Source organism: Lates calcarifer, linkage group LG8 (genome assembly GCF_001640805.2).
Source record: "Lates calcarifer isolate ASB-BC8 linkage group LG8, TLL_Latcal_v3, whole genome shotgun sequence".
NCBI classification, from domain to species: domain Eukaryota; kingdom Metazoa; phylum Chordata; class Actinopteri; family Centropomidae; genus Lates; species Lates calcarifer.
The window spans coordinates 12103395-12130394 of NC_066840.1; the positions used below are offsets into that span (position 1 = coordinate 12103395).

Here is a 27000-nt window from a genome sequence, read left to right on the forward strand (position 1 = left end):
TTTTACGTAGTGATCCAGCCTTGGATTTGAAAATTCACGCAATTGTTTGTGTGTGTGTGAAAGAGAGACAGAGAGTGTCATACTTCTTGTCATTGCACTGTGTTTTTTTTCTGTAAAATATCCTCCTAGTGATAATTCATTTCGTGGACGACAGTTGACTCACAATGGTGGCATTTAGACAGGTTTATCCTGTGTTTGGCTTTTTATTGCTTTGTTATTCCACAATTTGTTTTACTGAGTTTGGTAATAAGGGGTATCATGCCACACAATGCCATTGTTTCTAGCAATCTGATTAATTACTTTTTAACCTGTGTCAATCTAATCACCCTGAGATTGTCTCCTCAATGCTACTGTCTCGTGCAGTTTCGTGCTCTGTACTCTTAGGGACGCTGTTGGCCAATGTGTGGTAGTTTCACTGCAGATTTCAGCAGCACCTCCCAGAGCATTTAGATTTGTGGAAAGCAAGGTCTTTACAGTGTACAATCCGAGTAACCGAGAACACTATACACGGGCAAAAGAGCTGGAAGTATTTTTGATCGACATTTGTTTGTACGCTTTTTCATTCTTAGTCCTGCTCTGTGTGGAATACGCGTATCTTTTCCGTGGATTATTTTCTGATTTGTTGTGATGGCGTTGAACGAAACAATGAGACGGCAAGTACTATTGTTTCTCTCGATGCTCTCTATGTGTTCCGTGCTTGGTCAGGTCAGCTATTCTATCCCTGAGGAAATGTCGAAAGGCTCACTGGTTGGAAACATCGCACAAGATTTAGGTTTAGATTTAAAACGGATGAAGACGGGAAAAGCTCGCTTACATGTTGGGAACAGCGCTGAATACATCGAGCTGAATAAAGAAAAGGGGCTCCTTCTCATAAAGGAGAGAATCGACAGAGAGGCGTTATGCAAACAAACGACTCCTTGTGCTTTACATTTTCAAATAATTTTGGAAAACCCTATCGAGTTTTATCGCGTTACGGTAGAAATAATAGATATAAACGACAACGCCCCTGCATTCAAAATGAATAGTATGTTATTTGAGATAAGCGAGTCGGCTGTCAGGGGGGCCAAATTTGTGTTAGAGAAAGCATTAGATTCTGATGTCGGAATCAATGGACTGAAGAGCTACTCCCTTAACCCAACGGATAACTTCGTTTTAAAACTAAATGACAACGCAGGTGGAGTAAAGGAGGTGGAGATGGTCTTGGAGAAACCTCTTGATCGAGAGAAACAAGAGCATCTGACTCTAACACTAACTGCCGTCGACGGAGGTGAACCTCAGCTATCAGGGACAGTGCAAATTCACGTAACAGTATTAGATGCGAATGATAATGCTCCAGTGTTCACGCAGTCAACATATAAATCTAGTTTACTGGAAAACTCCCAGAGGGGAACTTCATTAATGACTGTAACAGCCACAGATATAGATCAAGGTGCAAATGGTTTATTAACGTACTCTATTTCGAGTAACACTGAGGGAATTTTGGATTTATTTGAAATACACGGTACAAGTGGAGAGGTACGTTTGATTGGAAAAATAGATTATGAGTCATCAAAACATTATCAGTTAGATGTTAAAGCAAGAGATCAAGGTGGGCTCACTGACTCATGCAAAATATTATTTGACATTATTGATGTGAATGACAATGCTCCAATAATAGATTTGATGTCAACTACACAGTCTATACCGGAAGATTCCAAGTTACAAACAGTCGTTGCTGTGATGAATGTGCATGATGCTGACTCGGATAATAACGGAGTGGTTAAATGTTTTCTACGTGACAGTGAACCTTTTATCATTGAAAACACATCAAATGGTTTCTACAGCATATTAACAAACACTGATTTGGACAGAGAGACAGCCTCTGAGTATAATATAACTGTGACCTGCTCTGATGAGGGAGTCCCCTCCCTCTCTAGCAGTGTCACTCTCACCTTACAGATCTCTGATGTCAATGACAATGCTCCTGTCTTTGAGAGGAGCTCATATGAGGCCTACATTGTAGAAAACAACACACCAGGTCTCTCTATATTCACAGTGAAAGCCAGAGACGCTGACTGGAACCAGAATGCCCGTGTTTCTTACATACTGGAGGACTCCTCTGTTAACGGAGTGCCAGTCTCCTCATATGTGTCCGTTAGTGCTGATAGTGGAGTCATCCATGCAGTGCGCTCTTTTGACTACGAGCAGATCAAAGATTTCCAGTTCCGCGTCAAAGCTCAGGATGGAGGCTCTCCTCCACTCAGTAGCAACGTGACTGTTAAAATCCTGATCCAGGACCAGAACGACAACCCTCCACAGGTTCTGTACCCAGTCCAGACTGGTGGCTCTCTGGTGGCTGAAATGGTGCCTCGTTCAGCAGATGTGGGCTATCTGGTGACTAAAGTGGTGGCTGTTGATGTGGACTCTGGACAGAATGCCTGGCTCTCCTATAAACTGCAGAAAGCCACAGACAGGGCGCTGTTTGAAGTGGGCTTACAGAATGGAGAAATAAGAACTATCCGCCAAGTGACTGATAAAGATGCAGTGAAACAAAGACTGACTGTTACAGTGGAGGACAACGGGCAGCCCTCTCGTTCAGCTACAGTCATTGTTAACGTGGCGGTGGCGGACAGCTTCCCTGAAGTTCTGTCGGAGTTCACTGACTTTACCCAGGACAAGGAGTACAATGACAACCTGACTTTTTACTTAGTGTTGGCTCTGGCTGTAGTTTCCTTCCTCTTCATCACGTGTTTAGTGGTTATTATATCAGTGAAAATCTACAGATGGAGACAGTCTCGCATCATGTATCACTCCAATCTCCCTGTGATTCCATATTATCCACCACGTTACTCTGACACTTTGGGGACAGGGACTCTCCAACACGTGTACAATTACGAGGTGTGTAGGACGACTGACTCCAGAAAGAGTGACTGTAAGTTCGGCAGAACTGGTAGTCAGAACGTGTTGATAATGGACCCCAGTTCTACAGGGACGATGCAGCGGATACAGAGTGAAAAGAGCATCCTGGATGAACCAGACTCTCCTCTAGAGGTTAGCAACTTTCCCCTTTGCTCGTGTCAGAGTTTCATGTTGAATGTGTGTCTGCCTACTCACAATTCAATTTCAGCACCTCGGACAGAGGCAGCACCATGTAAGTGCACTACCTGCAGTACCTCTCTTGCTCTCTTATTTCATGTCACACATTTGGAATAATCTGCTTTCTCTTGTGTAGGTTATTCTTAATAAGTTTTATTGTTTGGCTATAAGTACATGCCATTTATATGTTTATGATGTTTGGAGGGTCGGAGCCCACATTTTTGATAATTTCTTAAATTGTTTTCTCATCATAGCAATAACGCAAATTCCTAATCTATTTCAGCTGATAATAGCTTTACTTTTCTTGTAATTTCATTCCTTGAACTCGGTGGGCCGCTGTTGGTCAACGTGTTGCAGTTGTCGACAGGATCTGGAGCAGATCCTCCCATGTCATGTCGGTATTTCAGAGAAAGAAAAGGGGAGAAAGCACTGTTCGCAGACAGATAACCCACGGGACGGACATGAAAATCAGATAGGTTCTCTTTCAAAATTTGTGGATTATATCGTCAGTCCTTTATTTGTTTTCACGTTGGGATAATTTTGTCGAAAATCTGAGTGTATACCGTTTTGTTGTGGCGCAACGTAGACTGTGAATAGAACAATGAGACGGCAAGTACTGTTTTTCATCTTGATCCTCTCTCTTGGTTCAGCTATCGGACAGGTCAGCTACTCTATTCCAGAGGAAATGTCAAAAGGCTCTGTAGTGGGCAACATAGCACGGGATTTAGGGTTGGATGTGAAAAGATTGAAGTCAGGTAAAGCCCGTTTATTTACTGGCGATAGTGCAGAATACATCGAGCTGAGTAGAGAAAGAGGAGTCCTCCTCGTGAAAGAGAGAATCGACAGAGAGTCGCTCTGCAGACAGACGACGCCTTGTGCTTTACATTTGCAAATTATTCTAGAAAATCCGATGGAACTTTTTCGAATAACCGTAGAGATTACTGACATCAACGACAATAGTCCTAGTTTTAAAAATGACGAGAAACGTTTTGAAATTAGCGAATCCGCGGTCACGGGATCAAAATTTGTATTAGAGAGAGCGGTCGATGCAGACATTGGCCTAAATGGCCTCAAAAATTACAGCTTGAAACCTACGGATAATTTTGTGCTAAAAATGCAGAGTCAGGCAGATGGAAATAAAAAGGTCGAAATGGTTTTACACAAGCCGCTGGATCGAGAGAAAGAGGAACAAATATCATTGTTGTTAACAGCTGTAGATGGAGGAGAACCTCAGATGTCTGGTACAGTAAAGATTTATGTGACCGTGCTCGATGCAAACGATAATGCTCCTGTTTTTACGCAGTCGGTTTACAAGGCGGCCATAGCGGAAAATTCTCAGAAAGGAACAACTCTGACAACAGTGAGTGCTTCTGATGCAGATAAAGGATCAAATGGGGAGGTTTCTTATTCTGTGTCGACCACTATGGACAGTGTGTCTGATATATTTACAATAAATGAAAACGGCGAAGTAATATTAGTGGGTGAAGTCGACTTTGAAAAAGCGAAGTATTACCAAATTGATATTGAGGCTAAAGACAGTGGTGGTCTTTCTGATTCTAGTAAGATTATAGTTGATGTTATTGATATTAACGATAATAAGCCTGTGATCAGTATACTCTCCAAATCTGATTCAATCCCAGAGGACTCTCCCCAACATACAGTCATAGTTATCTTCAGTGTCCTTGACCCAGACTCAGGTAATAATGGTCAAGTGAACTGCAGAATAAATGGCAATGTACCATTTACTATAACCACTTCTTCAAATGATTTCTATAGCTTAGTGACAGACAGTGAATTAGACAGAGAGAGGGCCTCTGAGTATAATATAACTGTGACCTGCTCTGATGAGGGAGTCCCCACCCTCTCCAGCAGCGTCACTCTCACCTTACAGATCTCTGATGTCAATGACAATGCTCCTGTCTTTGAGAGGAGCTCATATGAGGCCTACATTGTAGAAAACAACACACCAGGTCTCTCTATATTCACAGTGAGAGCCAGAGACGCTGACTGGAACCAGAATGCCCGTGTTTCTTACATACTGGAGGACTCCTCTGTTAACGGAGTGCCAGTCTCCTCATATGTGTCCGTTAGTGCTGATAGTGGAGTCATCCATGCAGTGCGCTCTTTTGACTACGAGCAGATCAAAGATTTCCAGTTTCACGTCAAAGCTCAGGATGGAGGCTCTCCTCCACTCAGTAGCAATGTGACTGTTAAAATCCTGATCCAGGACCAGAACGACAACCCTCCTCAGGTTCTGTACCCAGTCCAGACTGGTGGCTCTCTGGTGGCTGAAATGGTGCCTCGTTCAGCAGATGTGGGCTATCTGGTGACTAAAGTGGTGGCTGTTGATGTGGACTCTGGGCAGAATGCCTGGCTCTCCTATAAGCTGCAGAAAGCCACAGACAGGGCGCTGTTTGAAGTGGGCTTACAGAATGGAGAAATAAGAACTATCCGCCAAGTGACTGATAAAGATGCAGTGAAACAAAGACTGACTGTCATAGTGGAGGACAACGGGCAGCCCTCTCGTTCAGCTACAGTCATTGTTAACGTGGCGGTGGCGGACAGCTTCCCTGAAGTGCTGTCGGAGTTCACTGACTTTACACAGGACAAGGAATACAATGACAACCTGACTTTTTACTTAGTGTTGGCTCTGGCTGTAGTTTCCTTCCTCTTCATCACGTGTTTAGTGGTTATTATATCAGTGAAAATCTACAGATGGAGACAGTCTCGCATCCTGTATCACTCCAATCTCCCTGTGATTCCATATTATCCTCCACGTTACTCAGACACTTTGGGGACAGGGACTCTCCAACACGTGTACAATTACGAGGTGTGCAGGACGACTGACTCCAGAAAGAGTGACTGTAAGTTCGGCAGAGCTGGTAGTCAGAATGTGCTGATAATGGACCCCAGTTCTACAGGGACGATGCAGCGGATACAGAGTGAAAAAAGCATCCTGGATGAACCAGACTCTCCTCTAGAGGTTAGAAAACTACAACAATAACACATTTTTCATTCTTGTGCAAATGAAGTGCATATTTTATTTGACTGACAACTAAAATTTTAAAACATTGTGATCAATACTACTGGGATTTCCAAAAGCCTTTATTAATCTGAAAATATCTTTCCTTTTGAATTAGTAATATAATGGTTTGTAAAAAAAAAGGAAACTTACTTTATAACTGCAACATTCTGCTATAATTTGTAATCAAACTCATTAGTTCTGCCCTATACTATTATTGTACATTCAGCGCCCGAGTCATGGAGAGTCCTACTCATAGAGGGACAACAGAGACGCCAGTGTAACAGGTGAAAAATTATGCCCAGTCACTCCAAAACACATCTTTACAGTGCCCCTTTCCAGAACACTTTTCCAAAATAACTGCAAATGTATAATTTAAAAGTTTCTTTCCATTATTCTTAATTTTTATGTTATTAGAACCCATGGCATATTATCTGGAAAATACTGTTTTTTATTGCTAAAGATTGGCTGGATAAGAAGTCTGTAATGAGGTCTGCAGTGTCCCTGTTCCTGTTTTTAGGGCCAAGAATCCAACTAGCAGAAGGTTGAACTGGCTTTACTTGTGTGGTGAATAGAATCGGTGAAAATTTGTTGCCATTAGCATCACCCTTGCTGTCTTGTCTGCATTATCCACCTCATGTTGTCATTAGTCATTAGCAAAGACTCACCCATTCCAAAAGGTTCATAGTAAGCTTGCTGAGATCTGCTGTTATTACAGTCCACCTGGCTCTGCTGCTGTTCAGTATCCACATAAATCTCAGTGAAGCAAAATAATTCACTCCATCTGAATTCCTGCTCGAACTTTATCAAAGAACTATTTTTTTCTGGAACTATTTAAACAAAATGATTACAAATGTAGAATAGTAAGTTACTTTGAATTATAGTTCAACTCTGTGAAAAGTTAAGTAGGAAATAGTAAGTAAACATCTATTATTTTGTCTGTTTAAATGTAAGGTGGACAGAAAATAGAGTATGTGTGGGTGCATTTACAATGAAAAGTTGTCTTGTGGTCCATCTCTGTAGTAAACAACAAGTTCAGGCAAACATGTTTAGTTTCCTAACTGATCAGCTTGGTAACAGTCATTGCTGACAAAACTGTTATTACCAGGAGGAGCTCCATCTGCAAAATTTGTTTTCTGACCTGCTGAATGACAGCCTATAGGATGTTTCTTCCCAGTGATCATTTTATCATCTTAACTTACAAAAAGGTTATTAATTACAGATAATATAAGTTATTAACCATGGTCTAATGGTACCTTTTTTTCTCCAATTTCCATGTGGAAAGGTAATAACTTGTTTGATCCATTACTTCGTTTTAAAAAGGACTATTAAGTTAATATTTATTTCCTAGATAATATTTTAAGATTTTACTATTGCTGAGTAACTCAACAAAGCCTCTGGCTTTCCAGTACTAAATAACTAAAATAAGAAAGTACACACTAGCCCCAGCAACTGGACTCTCAATCCATTTATTTCTACAAAATGTCATTGTCATTGAATTATCCTCTTAATTATATAAAATAAGGCAGAGAGATCTATTACTTATATAAAGACTGCAAGTCCTATTTATTTCTTCATACTGCACCTTATACTGCACAGTGTTGTTTCCTGCAGTGCAAGTCTTTGGACTCTCAGGGCCGCTGTTGACCAACGTAGAACCCTCCCCTTTCATTTTGTTATATTAAACAGAGGAAGAGACACACACAGCACACAGGCGTCGTTGCAGAAGCCCAGACATATCCGCGCTGTGATTCATTTATTTCGGATTAAAGAAACACGGAGATAACCAATATTCCTCTGGAACACTTTGTGACAGAGGAACCTTGCCGCATTGGAGTACAACACTCTTCACATCTCCAGGATTTGTCGAGGGTAAAAGGGTCAGAACAATGAGACGGCAAGTACTGTTGTTTGTCTCGATTTTTTCCCTGAGCTCAGTGTTCGGGCAGGTCACCTACTCCGTTCCCGAGGAAATGACAAAAGGCTCTCTAGTTGGTAACATCGCGCAGGATTTAGGATTAGACGTGAAAAGACTGAAGGCAGGTAAAGCACGCATTTATACAGAGGACAATACAGAATACATTGAGCTGGATAAAGACAGAGGAGCGCTGCTTGTTAAAGAGAGAATCGACAGAGAGGCGCTGTGCGGACAGACAACACCTTGCGCTTTACATTTTCAAATTACACTGGAGGAACCGATTGAATTCTACATCGTTACAGTCGAAATTAATGATATTAACGATAATGCGCCAAGCTTCAAAAAGGATGAGATGAAATTTAGGATTAGTGAGTCAGCTGTGATTGGAGCGAAATTTGTGCTAGAAAGAGCTATGGATCTAGATGTCGGTGTTAATGGATTGCAGAGTTATTCGCTAAAACCTACAGACAACTTCAATTTAAAACTCCAAAATCAGCAAGATGGGAGTAAAAAGGTGGAGATGGTTTTGCAAAAACAACTAGACAGAGAGACGCAAGAGCACCTCTCTTTAACACTCACAGCTACTGATGGTGGTGATCCTCAGCTGTCAGGAACAATGCGAGTAGAAATTTCTGTGTTAGACGCTAATGACAATGCCCCAGTATTTACACAGGAATTATATAAGGTTACTATAGTGGAGACTGCTCCAAAGGGCACAATTTTGAATACAGTTAGTGCTGTGGACGCAGATGAAGGTTCCAGTGGAAAAGTGTCCTATTCAATAACAAACACGTTAGATGATGTCCCTGTCATGTTTAAAATTGATGAGGACAGTGGTGTGGTATCTTTAACTGGAAACCTGGATTATGAAAAGTCACAGCACTATGAAATACATGTGCAAGCTAGTGATGATGGAGGACTGACAGATTCGTGTAAAATTATTGTTGAAGTGACCGATACGAACGACAATTACCCATCCATTAATATCATGTCTAAAACGAATTCAATATCAGAAAATTCTAGGCCAGGGACTGTGGTAACTATATTTAATGTTCAAGATCCTGACTCTGGAGAAAATGGAAAAGTCACATGTCATATCGAAGAACACATGCCATTTCTGATGAAAACCACGTCTAAGAAATTCTTTAGCCTAGTAACCGATAGTGAATTGGACAGAGAGGCTGCGTCCCAATATAATATAACTGTGACCTGCTCTGATGAGGGAGTCCCCTCCCTCTCCAGCAGCGTCACTCTCACCTTACAGATCTCTGATGTCAATGACAACGCTCCTGTCTTTGAGAGGAGCTCATATGAGGCCTACATTGTAGAAAACAACACACCAGGTCTCTCTATATTCACAGTGAGAGCCAGAGACGCTGACTGGAACCAGAATGCCCGTGTTTCTTACATACTGGAGGACTCCTCTGTTGGAGTGCCAGTCTCCTCATATGTGTCCGTTAGTGCTGATAGTGGAGTCATCCATGCAGTGCGCTCTTTTGACTACGAGCAGATCAAAGATTTCCAGTTCCGCGTCAAAGCTCAGGATGGAGGCTCTCCTCCACTCAGTAGCAACGTGACTGTTAAAATACTGATCCAGGACCAGAACGACAACCCTCCTCAGGTTCTGTACCCAGTCCAGACTGGTGGCTCTCTGGTGGCTGAAATGGTGCCTCGTTCAGCAGATGTGGGCTATCTGGTGACTAAAGTGGTGGCTGTTGATGTGGACTCTGGACAGAATGCCTGGCTCTCCTATAAACTGCAGAAAGCCACAGACAGGGCGCTGTTTGAAGTGGGCTTACAGAATGGAGAAATAAGAACTATCCGCCAAGTGACTGATAAAGATGCAGTGAAACAAAGACTGACTGTTATAGTGGAGGACAACGGGCAGCCCTCTCGTTCAGCTACAGTTATTGTTAACGTGGCGGTGGCGGACAGCTTCCCTGAAGTGCTGTCGGAGTTCACTGACTTTACCCAGGACAAGGAGTACAATGACAACCTGACTTTTTACTTAGTGTTGGCTCTGGCTGTAGTTTCCTTCCTCTTCATCACGTGTTTAGTGGTTATTATATCAGTGAAAATCTACAGATGGAGACAGTCTCGCATCCTGTATCACTCCAATCTCCCTGTGATTCCATATTATCCTCCACGTTACTCAGACACTTTGGGGACAGGGACTCTCCAACACGTGTACAATTATGAGGTGTGCAGGACGACTGACTCCAGAAAGAGTGACTGTAAGTTCGGCAGAGCTGGTAGTCAGAACGTGTTGATAATGGACCCCAGTTCTACAGGGACGATGCAGCGGATACAGAGTGAAAAGAGCATCCTGGATGAACCAGACTCTCCTTTAGAGGTTAGAAAACTTTAACTATAACTTTTTTAAATTCTATTTTCATGCAAATCAATATCAGAGTATTGGTGCGTTTATTTCATAAGCGGTAGCTTTCAGCAGGATTCAGGAACGCCTGAGAAGTTTCGTTAACGTTACAGCATTCATATTCAGCACCACGGACAGCGACACACATGACTAACTCCAGTGAATGTATTGTGGGGGGAGGTTTCTGTCTCGGCTCAATCTCTTTTATTCATATCAACTGTAACTTAAGAAACACTTCAGCATTGAAATATATTACAAAAACACTTGAACACGGTATTATTAAGGTATTTATTTTTGGGACATTAAAGTACATTAAATCAACGACCGAATTTACTATGGATTTAGTTCCGCTTGAGCAATAGTGTGACTTTGCACTGAACTGTACTCTTTGATATTATTTGTTGTAATTTGTATTGTCAACTCAGAGGGTCGCTGTTGGCAAGCGAGTTACATTGTAACTAGATGTTATTTTTTCTCTGTGTCCTGCCCCTTCGAGTCGATACGTTGGACACAATGAGAGAAAGACAGAATGCATAGTCCGTGCTCACAAGGAACACTGCGAAAAATGGTGTAACTGGATACATTGCTTATCTTTCTACAGTTGGATTGTGGACGTATTTTTGTTATCTTTGCTATAACTTCGCATTGACTGCAGTGGGAATGCTTTTCTTTTGATTGTACAGGGAACGAAACGACGTTGGGCTGAACAATGAGACGGCAAGTAGTGTTGTTTCTCTTGGTCCTGTTTATCAGCTACGTGCTCGGCCAGGTCAGCTACTCCATTCCCGAAGAAATGACCAAAGGGTCTGTAGTTGGTAATATAGCGCATGATCTAGGTCTAGATCTTAATAGGCTGAAATCAGGTAAAGCTCGCGTCTATACTGGAGCCGGTGTAGAATATATCGGACTGAATATAGAAAGGGGAGTCCTCCTCGTTCAAGAGAGGATAGACAGAGAGGCTTTATGTGGAGAGACGACGCCTTGTGCTTTACATTTCCAGTTGATTCTGGAAAATCCAATGGAACTGTTTCGTGTTACAGTGGAGATTACAGATATAAACGATAATACTCCCAGTTTTACAAATGCAGAAAAACGGTTTGAAATTAGCGAGTCTGCTGTTGTAGGATCGAAATTCGTATTAGAGAAAGCTATTGATTCTGACATTGGGATGAATGGCTTGCAAAAATACACACTTACTCCAACTGATAACTTTCTATTAAAACTAGAAAACCAGGCAGACGGAAATAAAAAGGTAGAGATGGTGTTACAGAAGCCACTAGATCGAGAAAAGCAGGAATACATTTCACTATTACTAACAGCTATAGATGGAGGAGAGCCGCAGATGTCAGGGACAATGCAGATATTTGTCAACGTACTAGATGTGAACGACAACGCACCTACATTCGCTAAACCACTATACAGAGCAAAAATACTTGAAAATTCTCCAAAAGGCACCAGTATAACGACTGTAAGTGCATCTGATAAAGATATTGGCTCGAACGGAGAGCTATCATATCTTATATCTCCCAGCAAACGTCTTTTATATGAACTGTTTAGGATTGACTCGAAAAGTGGTGAAATCACCCTTAACGGTGAAATAGATTATGAAAAAGCCAACATTTATCAAATCGATATTGAAGTTGTAGACAGCGGGGGTCTATCTGATTCCACCAAAGTGATAGTTGATGTAATTGATATAAATGACAACAATCCTCACATAAACATTGTTTCTAAATCAGAATCCATATTAGAGGACTCGCCCCCAAATACTGTTATTGCTATGTTAAGTATAAACGATCCAGATTCAGAGAATAATGGAAAAGTAGAGTGTAATATAGACGAAAATATTCCCTTTCAAAATACAAACTACATTAAATGGATTTTATACTTTAGTTACAGAGGTCGCTTTGGACAGAGAGATCGCTTCTCAATATAATGTAACTGTGACCTGCTCTGATGAGGGAGTCCCCTCCCTCTCCAGCAGCGTCACTCTCACCTTACAGATCTCTGATGTCAATGACAACGCTCCTGTCTTTGAGATGAGCTCATATGAGGCCTACATTGTAGAAAACAACACACCAGGTCTCTCTGTATTCACAGTGAGAGCCAGAGACGCTGACTGGAACCAGAATGCCCGTGTTTCTTACATACTGGAGGACTCCTCTGTTAACGGAGTGCCAGTCTCCTCATATGTGTCCGTTAGTGCTGATAGTGGAGTCATCCATGCAGTGCGCTCTTTTGACTACGAGCAGATCAAAGATTTCCAGTTCCGCGTCAAAGCTCAGGATGGAGGATCTCCTCCACTCAGTAGCAACGTGACTGTGAAAATCCTGATCCAGGACCAGAACGACAACCCTCCTCAGGTTCTGTACCCAGTCCAGACTGGTGGCTCTCTGGTGGCTGAAATGGTGCCTCGTTCAGCAGATGTGGGCTATCTGGTGACTAAAGTGGTGGCTGTTGATGTGGACTCTGGACAGAATGCCTGGCTCTCCTATAAACTGCAGAAAGCCACAGACAGGGCGCTGTTTGAAGTGGGCTTACAGAATGGAGAAATAAGAACTATCCACCAAGTGACTGATAAAGATGCAGTGAAACAAAGACTGACTGTTACAGTGGAGGACAACGGGCAGCCCTCTCGATCAGCTACAGTCATTGTTAACGTGGCGGTGGCTGACAGTTTCCCTGAAGTGCTGTCGGAGTTCACTGACTTTACCCAGGACAAGGAGTACAATGACAACCTGACTTTTTACTTAGTGTTGGCTCTGGCTGTCGTTTCCTTCCTCTTCATCACGTGTTTAGTTGTTATTATATCAGTGAAAATCTACAGATGGAGACAGTCTCGCATCCTGTATCACTCCAATCTCCCTGTGATTCCATATTATCCACCACGTTACTCAGACACTTTGGGGACAGGGACTCTCCAACACGTGTACAATTACGAGGTGTGCAGGACGACTGACTCCAGAAAGAGTGACTGTAAGTTCGGCAGAGCTGGTAGTCAGAACGTGCTGATAATGGACCCCAGTTCTACAGGGACGATGCAGCGGATACAGAGTGAAAAGAGCATCCTGGATGAACCAGACACTCCTCTAGAGGTTAGACTGTTACATTAATTTAATTGTTATTCTTTTGCATTTATTTAGTCCCTATGCCGTGCAATCTACTTCTTTTTCAACGTAAAATTGACCTAATCAATTTCATCACCTGAGACAGAGACAGAGTTGGTAAAGAAGCAATGATCGCTTGGTTTCTGTACATGCCATGTACATGTATCCTACTACTATTGTGAGAAAATGCATGCATACAGCACTGGTGGAATCATGATATCATTGTGCATTACTTAAGTGACATATTTTTTGTTTCTATCTGATACAAAACCTTTTTTATTATTACCTTAGATTACAAAGAGCTACACTAGTTAATAGAAGTGATATCTGTTAAGGTGTAGTTTTTGGTCTTCTTACTTTAATTTTATCCTTATTGAACAATCAACTCTCAATTAGGATATACTCTGTATTTATACAGTCATATCACTGCCGCAAACCAAGATCTTGCTGCGACTAGCCAAATACTGGTCTACTGCTACTACTAAATAATAATAATAATAATAATAATAATAATAATAATAATAATAATAATAATGCCTTTTTCTTTGGCTTTCCATAATCAATAACATTTTCATTTCCCTTATCCCAACATTTGCTGTTTGGTGTAATGAACAGAAAGGGCCGCTATTGGCCAGAGTGTGGCAGTCTTCGATAGGGCTGGCAACTGTACCTCCCCCTGAGATTGTGACATGGTAGACAATAAAACAGGCATCAACCGCTTGCCCTTGTTTAAATAGAAAACTGCTCGCGGACATGGAAAGCTGCTGTTTTTGTTGAGAGTTTGCTTGAGCCAGGAACGGAATTTTAAGGACATTCATATGGATTACAGTTTTATTAAAAGGACACAGGAATACCCCGACAACATAATGAGACGGCAAGTACTGTTGTTCATCTTGGTTCTCTCTGTTACCTCAGTGTTCGGGCAGGTCAGCTACTCCATTCCCGAGGAAATGGAGAAAGGTTCATTAGTCTGTAATGTGGCCCAGGATTTAGGTTTAGATTCTAAAAGGCTCAAATCGGGTAGAGCTCGTATTCATTCGGGAGACAGTGCGGAATATATCGAGCTGAACAGAGAGAGGGGAGTCCTCCTCATCAAAGAGAGAATAGACAGAGAGACTTTGTGCGGAGAAACGACGCCCTGTGCTTTACACTTACAGATGATTCTGGAAAATCCGATGGAATTGTTTCGCATAACAATAGAAATCACAGACATAAACGACAATGCTCCCAGCTTTGCATCGAGCGAGAAACATTTTGAAATCAGCGAGTCTGCAGTTATTGGGTCTAAATTTGTACTTGAGAAAGCTATCGATGCTGATATTGGAACAAATGGTCTCCAAAGCTATTCGCTTAATCCAACAAACAACTTTGCATTGAAACTAGAGAATCAAGCAGACGGAAATAAAAAGATTGAGATGGTTCTACAGAAGCCTCTAGATCGAGAGCAACAGGAGCAGATATCATTGTTATTAACCGCTCTGGATGGCGGACAGCCGCGTATGTCAGGTACCATGCAGATAACTGTTAATGTGTTAGATGTAAATGACAACGCACCAGTTTTCACTAAGTCCGTATACAAGGCATCATTAACTGAGAATTCTCCAAAACGAACCAGTGTTATTACTGTTAGTGCATCTGACAAAGATGGAGGCTCTAATGGAGAAATATCATACGCAATATCAAATAGCAAGCGTCGTTTAACCGATCTGTTTCAGATCAATAGAAAAACTGGAGAGGTTATCTTAATCGGCGAGATAGATTATGAAAAAGCGAAGCTCTTCCAAATTGATATCGAGGCTGTAGATAATGGTGGACTCTCTGATTCCAGTAAGATCCTAATTGATATCATTGATGTCAATGACAACAGCCCTCAGTTGAAAATACTTTCCAAGTCAGACACTATTTCAGAAGACTCTCCTGAAAATACTGTTATTGCCATGCTAAGCGTAAATGACCCTGACTCGGAGAGGAATGGAGAGGTGAAGTGTCATATTAATGATGATATTCCTTTCAAAATACAAAACACAATGAATGGATTTTATAGTTTACTTACCGAGGTAGCTTTGGATAGAGAGGCTGCGTCCCAATATAATATAACTGTGACCTGCTCTGATGAGGGAGTCCCCTCCCTCTCCAGCAGCGTCACTCTTACCTTACAGATCTCTGATGTCAATGACAACGCTCCTGTCTTTGAGAGGAGCTCATATGAAGCCTACATTGTAGAAAACAACACACCAGGTCTCTCTATATTCACAGTGAGAGCCAGAGACGCTGACTGGAACCAGAATGCCCGTGTTTCTTACATACTGGAGGACTCCTCTGTTAACGGAGTGCCAGTCTCCTCATATGTGTCCGTTAGTGCTGATAGTGGAGTCATCCATGCAGTGCGCTCTTTTGACTACGAACAGATCAAAGATTTCCAGTTCCGCGTCAAAGCTCATGATGGAGGCTCTCCTCCACTCAGTAGCAACGCGACTGTGAAAATACTGATTCAAGACCAGAACGACAACCCTCCTCAGGTTCTGTACCCAGTCCAGACTGGTGGCTCTCTGGTGGCTGAAATGGTTCCTCGTTCAGCAGATGTGGGCTATCTGGTCACTAAAGTGGTGGCTGTTGATGTGGACTCTGGACAGAATGCCTGGCTCTCCTATAAACTGCAGAAAGCCACAGACAGGGCGCTGTTTGAAGTGGGCTTACAGAATGGAGAAATAAGAACTATCCGCCAAGTGACTGATAAAGATGCAGTGAAACAAAGACTGACTGTTACAGTGGAGGACAACGGGCAGCCCTCTCGATCAGCTACAGTCATTGTTAACGTGGCGGTGGCGGACAGCTTCCCTGAAGTGCTGTCGGAGTTCACTGACTTTACCCAGGACAAGGAGTACAATGACAACCTGACTTTTTACTTAGTGTTGGCTCTGGCTGTAGTTTCCTTCCTCTTCATCACGTGTTTAGTGGTTATTATATCAGTGAAAATCTACAGATGGAGACAGTCTCGCATCCTGTATCACTCCAATCTCCCTGTGATTCCATATTATCCACCACGTTACTCAGACACTTTGGGGACAGGGACTCTCCAACACGTGTACAATTACGAGGTGTGCAGGACGACTGACTCCAGAAAGAGTGACTGTAAGTTCGGCAGAGCTGGTAGTCAGAACGTGTTGATAATGGACCCCAGTTCTACAGGGACGATGCAGCGGATACAGAGTGAAAAGAACATCCTGGATGAACCAGACTCTCCTCTAGAGGTTGGTCATATGGGTTTAATTTCTATTAAATGATTTCAGGCAGTATTAGACTGATAAGATAGTTAAAAGGTGTCATTTGTACAAAATTACAGCACCTTGGACAGCGACAATGAAAGCACAGTTCCACATTATTCCTTACCTCTGCATGTTTACTCTCTTGTGTTCAGTAGCTTCTCTTATCCAGTATTTTAATTCCTATTTCATAAAACGGAATGTCTTCTAAAACTTTGATAGGATTTCTTTTATTTTTTTATGGTTTTTAATCTGACAAGTTTTAATTATTCGTTCTCTGAATGTAGTATTTTTTGATTTGATGTTGCTGTTTTTCTCATGTACTTTCACAATTTGAACTCATCGGGCCGCTGTTGCCCAGTGTGTTGCAGTTGACAACCGCTTTTGTAACACATCCTCCCAGTCATCGTTCTGACAGAATACTGAGGTGCAGGCTCAGATGTAGAATGCACACTTCGGAGATCAGACCATAATATCCACGAACATCTTGAGCCGGAATTCTGCGTTTTAAATGTGTGGATTAAAAACATATTTCTCTTGACTTTTTAATTTACACGTGACGAAACCTTACGCCTAAAACGGACTAACACACGGCATCTGTTGTGCGACAGAGGTATCGGACAGAACAATGGAACGGCAAGTATTGTTGTTAATCTCCATATTCTGCCTGAGTTCTGTGAACGGGCAGGTCAGCTACTCAATTCCGGAGGAAATGTCAAAAGGCTCTTTGGTCGGTAACATAGCACAAGATTTAGGTTTAGATGTCAAAAGGCTTAAGTCGGGTAAAGCTCGTGTTTATACGGGAGACAGTGCTCAGTATATTGAGCTGAACAGAGAAAGAGGAGTCCTCCTTATTAAAGAAAAAATAGACCGCGAAGCACTCTGCAGACAGACAACGCCTTGTGCTTTGCATTTTCAAATAACGTTAGAGAACCCATTAGAATTATTCCCAGTTACGGTAGAAATTACCGATATTAATGACAACCCTCCAGTTTTCCAAAAGGAGGAGAGACGATTTGAAATAAGCGAGTCTGCAGTCATCGGCTCTAAGTTCTTGCTAGAGAAAGCGATTGACACTGATATCGGACTGAATGGCCTTCAAAGATACATTTTAAAGCCGAGTGAGAATTTTGCGCTTAAACTACATTCTCAGTCCGATGGAAGCAAAAAGGTAGAAATGATTTTACAAAAACCGTTGGACCGAGAGAAACAAGAACATATATCATTAGTTTTGACAGCGGAGGATGGGGGAGAGCCACAAATGACAGGAACAATGCAAATTCATGTGACTGTGTTGGATGTAAACGACAATGCCCCTGTCTTTAGTAAAGCCGTTTATAAAGCAAGCATTACAGAAAACTCCGTGATAGAAACACTCGTTACAAAGGTCAGTGCTTCTGATGCAGACAAAGGCTCAAATGGAGAGGTGACTTACGTCATCGGGAATAGCATGGATACTATTTCAAAGTTATTTCACATTAATAGTCGGGGCGATGTGATACTAGATGGTCCAATAGATTATGAAACAGAAAAACATTATCACATCGATATAGAGGCGGTTGATCAAGGTGGACTCTCAGATTCTAGTAAGATAATAATTGATGTAATTGACGTGAATGACAATAGCCCTATTGTAAATATGATATCAACATCGGGCTCAGTACCAGAAGATTCAGCCCACAAAACAGTAATAGCTTTAATGAGTGTAAATGACCCTGATTCTGAAACTAATGGGAAAGTCAACTGTTTAATAAATGAAAACATGCCGTTTGAAATTAAATTTACCTCTAATAATTTCTATAGCATACTAACAAACAGTGAATTAGACAGAGAGACAGCCTCTGAGTATAATATAACTGTGACCTGCTCTGATGAGGGAGTCCCCTCCCTCTCCAGCAGCGTCACTCTCACCTTACAGATCTCTGATGTCAATGACAACGCTCCTGTCTTTGAGAGGAGCTCATATGAGGCCTACATTGTAGAAAACAACACACCAGGTCTCTCTATATTCACAGTGAGAGCCAGAGACGCTGACTGGAACCAGAATGCCCGTGTTTCTTACATACTGGAGGACTCCTCTGTTAACGGAGTGCCAGTCTCCTCATATGTGTCCGTTAGTGCTGATAGTGGAGTCATCCATGCAGTGCGCTCTTTTGACTACGAGCAGATCAAAGATTTCCAGTTCCGCGTCAAAGCTCAGGATGGAGGCTCTCCTCCACTCAGTAGCAATGTGACTGTAAAGATCCTGATCCAGGACCAGAACGACAACCCTCCTCAGGTTCTGTACCCAGTCCAGACTGGTGGCTCTCTGGTGGCTGAAATGGTGCCTCGTTCAGCAGATGTGGGCTATCTGGTCACTAAAGTGGTGGCTGTTGATGTGGACTCTGGACAGAATGCCTGGCTCTCCTATAAACTGCAGAAAGCCACAGACAGGGCGCTGTTTGAAGTGGGCTTACAGAATGGAGAAATAAGAACTATCCGCCAAGTGACTGATAAAGATGCAGTGAAACAAAGACTGACTGTTATAGTGGAGGACAACGGGCAGCCCTCTCGTTCAGCTACAGTCATTGTTAACGTGGCGGTGGCGGACAGCTTCCCTGAAGTGCTGTCTGAGTTCACTGACTTTTACCCAGGACAAGGAGTACAATGACAACCTGACTTTTTACTTAGTGTTGGCTCTGGCTGTAGTTTCCTTCCTCTTCATCACTTGTTTAGTGGTTATTATATCAGTGAAAATCTACAGATGGAGACAGTCTCGCATCCTGTATCACTCCAATCTCCCTGTGATTCCATATTATCCACCACGTTACTCAGACACTTTGGGGACAGGGACTCTCCAACACGTGTACAATTACGAGGTGTGCAGGACGACTGACTCCAGAAAGAGTGACTGTAAGTTCGGCAGAGCTGGTAGTCAGAACGTGTTGATAATGGACCCCAGTTCTACAGGGACGATGCAGCGGATACAAAGTGAAAAGAGCATCCTGGATGAACCAGACTCTCCTTTAGAGGTTAGACTGTTACATTAATTGAACTCTTACTCTCTTGCATCTATATGCATTCAGTTACATATGCATGATATTGCTGTTCCAAAGTAAACTTGACCTAATCAATTTCAGCACCAGAGACAAAGTTATTCGAATTTTTTTACTGTGTCTGTACGTGTATCCTGCTTACTACCCTTATAACAAAATGCATGCAACCGTTTAATTTTCATTATTTCATAGATCCAATCTCAGCATTTTTTACGAAATACACTCATGTTTTCCCAACATAAAACGAAATCACTGTGGCTTAATCTTCATCAGTCTGCTGCAAACAGGGTTATTTTTAACACTTCCTGCAGTTTTGCATGTTGAACTCTTAGGGACGCTGTAGCCCAGCATGTTACACAGGAAGAGTATATTGTCAACAGTGCCTCCCCATCTTTAAACGCCAACGAGGAGAAGAGGATAGTAGATAGAGCACGCGAGGGGTTAGAGTCGACAGTAAAACACTTACATCGCTTGGACTATTGTCTTTCTTCGTCGAGGAATATGCCCTGACTTTCTGCTTGTTATTGTGAGATATCTTTGACACGTTTTATTGACAGAAAACGTGTATTATCGTCTTTAACAAAATATCGAGGAGAACAATGAAACGGCAAGTACTGTTTTTCATCTCGTTCCTTTTTGTCGGTGCTGTGGTCGGCCAGGTCAGCTACTCCATTAACGAGGAAATGTCAGTGGGTTCCGTAGTCGGGAATGTAGCAGAAGATTTGGGTTTAGATGTAGAGAGACTGAAATCACGTAATGCTCGTGTCTATTTTGGTGATAGCAGAGAATACATTGAGCTGAATAAAGCCAGGGGTGTCCTCCTTATCAAAGAAAGAGTAGACAGAGAAACACTGTGCGGACAGACAATGCCTTGTGCGCTACACTTTCAAATTATTCTAGACAAACCCATTGAATTTTACAGGATAGTGGTTGAGATCGTAGACATAAATGATAATCCTCCGACTTTTGAGAAACGTGATATCAAATTCAGAATAAGCGAGTCTGCAATCACCGGATCGAAATTTGATTTGGAAGGGGCGGTGGATTTAGACGTTGGAATAAATGGTCTCCAAACCTACCTCCTGGAACCGACTGATAATTTTGCTCTTAAGCTACATAATCAAGCAGACGGCTCCAAGAATGTCGAGATGATTTTAAAACAAGCTCTCGACAGAGAGAAAAATGAGCATTTGTCTTTAGTGTTAACGGCCATGGATGGAGGAGAACCTCGGATGTCAGGAACAATGCAGATTCTTATTACGGTTTTAGATGCCAATGATAACGCACCCGTTTTCACAAAGCCCATATACAAAGCTACCGTTGCAGAAAATTCACCAAAAGGCACAGTTGTGACTACAGTTAGTGCATCAGATGCCGATCACGGACTGAATGGAAGAATAACATATTCGATTAGAAACACATTAGATGATGTCAGACATTTGTTTGAAGTACATGAACATACTGGCGAGGTTAAGTTGATTGGAAATATTGACTACGAAAAGTCACGCAATTATCAAATAAATTTACGTGCTAGTGACGAGGGAGGACTAACAGACACATGCAAAGTTATAGTCGACATTACAGATGTAAATGATAATAACCCCCTTATAGATGTAATGTCTAAAACAAATGTGGTATCTGAGGATATTAAAAGCCATACTGTCGTAACAATAATTAACATTCAGGACTTAGACGACGGTGAGAATGGTAAAGTGAAATGCACAATAAATGAAAATATTCCGTTCTTATTGAAGTCTACTGAAAATAATTTCTACAGCTTAGTGACAGATAGCGAATTAGACAGAGAGACAGCCTCTCAGTATAATATAACTGTGACCTGCTCTGATGAGGGAGTCCCCTCCCTCTCCAGCAGCGTCACTCTCACCTTACAGATCTCTGATGTTAATGACAACGCTCCTGTCTTTGAGAGGAGCTCATATGAGGCCTACATTGTAGAAAACAACACACCAGGTCTCTCTATATTCACAGTGAGAGCCAGAGACGCTGACTGGAACCAGAATGCCCGTGTTTCTTACATACTGGAGGACTCCTCTGTTAACGGAGTGCCAGTCTCCTCATATGTGTCCGTTAGTGCTGATAGTGGAGTCATCCATGCAGTGCGCTCTTTTGACTACGAGCAGATCAAAGATTTCCAGTTCCGCGTCAAAGCTCAGGATGGAGGCTCTCCTCCACTCAGTAGCAACGTGACTGTTAAAATCCTGATCCAAGACCAGAACGACAACCCTCCTCAGGTTCTGTACCCAGTCCAGACTGGTGGCTCTCTGGTGGCTGAAATGGTGCCTCGTTCAGCAGATGTGGGCTATCTGGTGACTAAAGTGGTGGCTGTTGATGTGGACTCTGGACAGAATGCCTGGCTCTCCTATAAACTGCAGAAAGCCACAGACAGGGCGCTGTTTGAAGTGGGCTTACAGAATGGAGAAATAAGAACTATCCGCCAAGTGACTGATAAAGATGCAGTGAAACAAAGACTGACTGTTATAGTGGAGGACAACGGGCAGCCCTCTCGTTCAGCTACAGTCATTGTTAACGTGGCGGTGGCGGACAGCTTCCCTGAAGTGCTGTCGGAGTTCACTGACTTTACCCAGGACAAGGAGTACAATGAGAACCTGACTTTTTACTTAGTGGTGGCTCTGGCTGTCGTTTCCTTCCTCTTCATCACATGTTTAGTGGTTATTATATCAGTAAAAATCTACAGATGGAGACAGTCTCGCATCCTGTATCACTCCAATCTCCCTGTGATTCCATATTATCCTCCACGTTACTCAGACACTTTGGGGACAGGGACTCTCCAACACGTGTACAATTACGAGGTGTGCAGGACGACTGACTCCAGAAAGAGTGACTGTAAGTTCGGCAGAGCTGGTAGTCAGAACGTGTTGATAATGGACCCCAGTTCTACAGGGACGATGCAGCGGATACAGAGTGAAAAGGGCATCCTGGATGAACCAGACTCTCCTCTAGAGGTTAGACTTAAAGTTCTATTGCTCAGACTCATATTTTGTAAAATTGTTTTGGTTCAGTGGTGTCATTTACAGCCTATACGGTTTCAGTACCTTGGATAGCGAGAGTACTATCTCTTGTGTTTTTTCCCCTTTCTTTATGTTTTTGATTTTCCCCAAAGTCTCTTTCCTACATTCACACTTAAGATTATTTTTTGTTTAGGTAAAATGTCTTGCTATTCAGCGTCACTTTACCCGTACACTAAAACATCAATAGTTGTGCGGTCGTTTATTCAGCGACCACTCACAGTAAAAACCGTGGTACCAGTACTTTTTCTTTACCTCATGTAGTTTCGTGTTGTGAACTCGGTGGGCCGCTGTTGACCAGCGTCCTGGCGTGCAAAGTCATATTTATACTGAGACACCCCCTGTCCTCTCACAAGTGAGAAGGACTCCGTAACAGAAACGCACAGTCGACGGTGGATGAAACACAATGCATGGCATATCGATCTGGAATGATTTGACCGTCAGTTTTTGACTTCACTGGACGTTTTGGGGGTTTCATTTGCTTATGCCGCTGATATCAAAAGGGAGGAGAACACGTTAGTTTGACTTGATGGAGGTGCCTGACAGAACAATGAGACGGCAAGTACTGTTGTTTTTCTCGGTCCTCTGTCTCCGTTCAGTGCTCGGCCAGGTCAGTTACTCTATTCCCGAGGAAATGGCGAAAGGCTCATTGGTCGGTAACATAGCTCAGGATTTAGGTTTGGATATTAAACGACTGCAAGCGCGGAGAGCTCGTATTCACACAGGAGACAGTGCAGAATACATTCAGTTCAACAAGGAAAAAGGGCTCCTCATTATCAAAGAGCGAATAGACCGCGAAGCTCTCTGTGGCCAGACAACGCCTTGCGCGTTGCATTTTCAGATTGCCTTAGAGAGCCCAATAGAAATATTTCCGATCACCGTTGAAATCACAGATATTAATGACAATGCTCCTGCATTCCAAAGGGAAGAGAAAAACATTGAAATCAGCGAGTCAGCAGTGATCGGCTCTAAATTTATGCTAGAGAAAGCAATAGACCCTGATATCGGGTTGAATGGTCTTCAGAGCTATACACTGAAGCACACTGATAATTTCATTCTTAAATTACATAGTCAATCTGATGGTGTTAAAAAGGTGGAGATGATTTTACAGAAATCTCTGGATAGAGAGAAACAGGAGTTTGCATCGTTATTGTTGACGGCTGTAGATGGAGGAGAGCCGCAAAGGTCTGGCACTATGCAGATACATATTACGGTGCTAGATGTTAATGACAACGCTCCTGTTTTTACACAAACCGTATACAAGGCAGGTGTGAAAGAAAATTCCCTCACTGGGACAATCATTACGAAAGTCAGTGCCTCCGATGCAGACAAAGGCTCGAATGGTGAGGTTAGCTACACCATCAGTAATAGCATGATAGGCACTTCAAATTTATTCCACATCACTGAAGATGGTCATGTTATGTTAAATGGGCCGATTGATTTCGAAAAAGCCAGAAATTATGAAATTGATATAGAAGCAGTTGACCGTGGAGGTCTGTCCGATTCAAGCAAAGTGATCATTGATGTAGGTGACATAAACGATAACAGTCCCATTATAAATTTGATTTCATCGTCAAATTCAGTTGGAGAAGATTCCCCTTCCAACACAGTGGTAGCTGTAATGAGTGTAAATGATCCTGATTCGGAAGAAAATGGGAAGGTCCAGTGTGTGATTAACAAAAATATACCGTTTGTAATTATATCTACATCCAGTCATTTCTACAGTTTAGTGACAGACAGTGAATTAGACAGAGAGACAGCCTCTGAGTATAATATAACTGTGACCTGCTCTGATGAGGGAGTCCCCTCCCTCTCCAGCAGCGTCACTCTCACCTTACAGATCTCTGATGTCAATGACAACGCTCCTGTCTTTGAGAGGAGCTCATATGAGGCCTACATTGTAGAAAACAACACACCAGGTCTCTCTATATTCACAGTGAGAGCCAGAGACGCTGACTGGAACCAGAATGCCCGTGTTTCTTACATACTGGAGGACTCCTCTGTTAACGGAGTGCCAGTCTCCTCATATGTGTCCGTTAGTGCTGATAGTGGAGTCATCCATGCAGTGCGCTCTTTTGACTACGAGCAGATCAAAGATTTCCAGTTCCGCGTCAAAGCTCAGGATGGAGGCTCTCCTCCACTCAGTAGCAATGTGACTGTAAAGATCCTGATCCAGGACCAGAACGACAACCCTCCTCAGGTTCTGTACCCAGTCCAGACTGGTGGCTCTCTGGTGGCTGAAATGGTTCCTCGTTCAGCAGATGTGGGCTATCTGGTGACTAAAGTGGTGGCTGTTGATGTGGACTCTGGACAGAATGCCTGGCTCTCCTATAAACTGCAGAAAGCCACAGACAGGGCGCTGTTTGAAGTGGGCTTACAGAATGGAGAAATAAGAACTATCCGCCAAGTGACTGATAAAGATGCAGTGAAACAAAGACTGACTGTTATAGTGGAGGACAACGGGCAGCCCTCTCGTTCAGCTACAGTCATTGTTAACGTGGCGGTGGCGGACAGCTTCCCTGAAGTGCTGTCGGAGTTCACTGACTTTACCCAGGACAAGGAGTACAATGACAACCTGACTTTTTACTTAGTGTTGGCTCTGGCTGTAGTTTCCTTCCTCTTCATCACGTGTTTAGTGGTTATTATATCAGTGAAAATCTACAGATGGAGACAGTCTCGCATCCTGTATCACTCCAATCTCCCTGTGATTCCATATTATCCTCCACGTTACTCAGACACTTTGGGGACAGGGACTCTCCAACACGTGTACAATTACGAGGTGTGCAGGACGACTGACTCCAGAAAGAGTGACTGTAAGTTCGGCAGAGCTGGTAGTCAGAACGTGTTGATAATGGACCCCAGTTCTACAGGGACGATGCAGCGGATACAGAGTGAAAAGAGCATCCTGGATGAACCAGACTCTCCTCTAGAGGTTAGAATGATGTTATGCTTTCCCTTATTAGTTATTATTACCAAACGCTTTAATGATATGCTGCAAGCATTTGATTAAAGTGTTTTCTGTTTCAGCACCCTGGAGAGCAACAAGGGGTATTAATCGTGTTATTCAGTGTGACAGGAAATGGTCACTGTCCATCCCCATACTTTGATTGTCACTGAGTTCTTCTCAAATATTTGTCTACACATTTTGATCGTATGCTAATCAAAATACTTTAAACTAGGAGTACATACTTTAGTTCTACAGTTAAATCTATCTCAGCATTTATAGGATATTTTTTCAGCTTTTCTACCTCTCTCGCTTTACAACATGTTTGTCTGCAGTTTTACTTTCTGAACTCAGTGGGCCGCTGTTGCCTAGTCTGTTGCAGTTGTAGTACATTTACAGCAGGGCCGCCTCTTCATTTCGATGTATTATAGAGAAGGGGCAGGCGCAGACCGCATTGTCTTTGGTAGAGTGGCCGATATATACGACGAGCCACAACCGTATTATTTCATTATTTGAGGACGGTTTTTGTTTTATTTTTTGGTTTTAGTATCTGTTCATCTTTTTAACGGATTTTACGGAGGTTGCTTTTTCTTCTTGCAGAGATCATTTCAAACAATGAGACGGCAAGTACTGTTGTTTATTTCGATCCTCTGTCTCAGGTCAGTCTTCGCACAGGTCACTTACTCTATTCCGGAGGAAATGGCGAAGGGCTCTTTGGTCGGTAATATAGCTCAGGATTTAGGTCTAGACGTTAAACGGCTGAAGCTGGGATAACGCTCATGTTTATTCTGGCGACAGCAGAGAGTACATCGAGCTGAACAGCGAAAAAGGAGTCCTCCTTATCAAGGAGAGAATAGACAGAGAGGCGTTGTGCGGTGATACGACTCCGTGCGCTGTGCATTTTCAGATTGTATTAGAGAATCCAATGGAATTTTACAGTGTAACAGTTGAAATTATCGATATTAACGATAATGCACCAACCTTTGAAAAAAACGAAATTAAATTCATAATTAGCGAGTCTGCGGTTGTTGGGGCTAAATTTGATTTAGAAAGAGCAGTGGATTTGGACGTAGGGTCAAATGGTCTTCAAAGTTACATACTCAAGCCAAGTGATAATTTTGTACTTAAACTTCACAGCCAAGCTGATGGTACAAAAAATGTAGAAATGGTCTTACAGAAACCCCTGGACAAAGAGAAAAATGAATTTATTTA

The 27000-nt window shown here is 42.5% G+C and overlaps 2 protein-coding genes across 23 annotated transcripts in view; both read left to right on the forward strand.

The window, feature by feature from the left end:
* Positions 1–27000, forward strand: part of LOC108885477 (protocadherin gamma-C5) — a 161672-nt gene that overhangs the window by 67446 nt on the left and 67226 nt on the right. For 5 of the 22 annotated variants that reach the window (XM_051072361.1, XM_051072356.1, XM_051072368.1 and 2 more), the window contains one exon: positions 10216–10368. The exons of 12 other annotated variants lie outside the window; for them this stretch is intronic. In XM_051072361.1, coding sequence (XP_050928318.1) covers positions 10216–10368 — 153 coding nt within the window. Of the gene's footprint in view, positions 1–391; positions 2018–3426; positions 5906–10215; positions 10369–14108; positions 16751–20196; positions 22782–22899; positions 25777–27000 lie in introns of those variants that run through there. 5 more of the 22 variants (XM_051072372.1, XM_051072380.1, XM_051072360.1 and 2 more) reach the window with 5 other exon arrangements.
* LOC108885509 (protocadherin beta-1-like) lies at positions 10385–12350 on the forward strand. The gene has a single exon (XM_018679878.2). The coding sequence runs from the start codon at positions 11102–11104 to the stop codon at positions 12326–12328; it is 1227 nt and encodes a 408-aa protein (XP_018535394.2). The 5' UTR covers positions 10385–11101; the 3' UTR covers positions 12329–12350.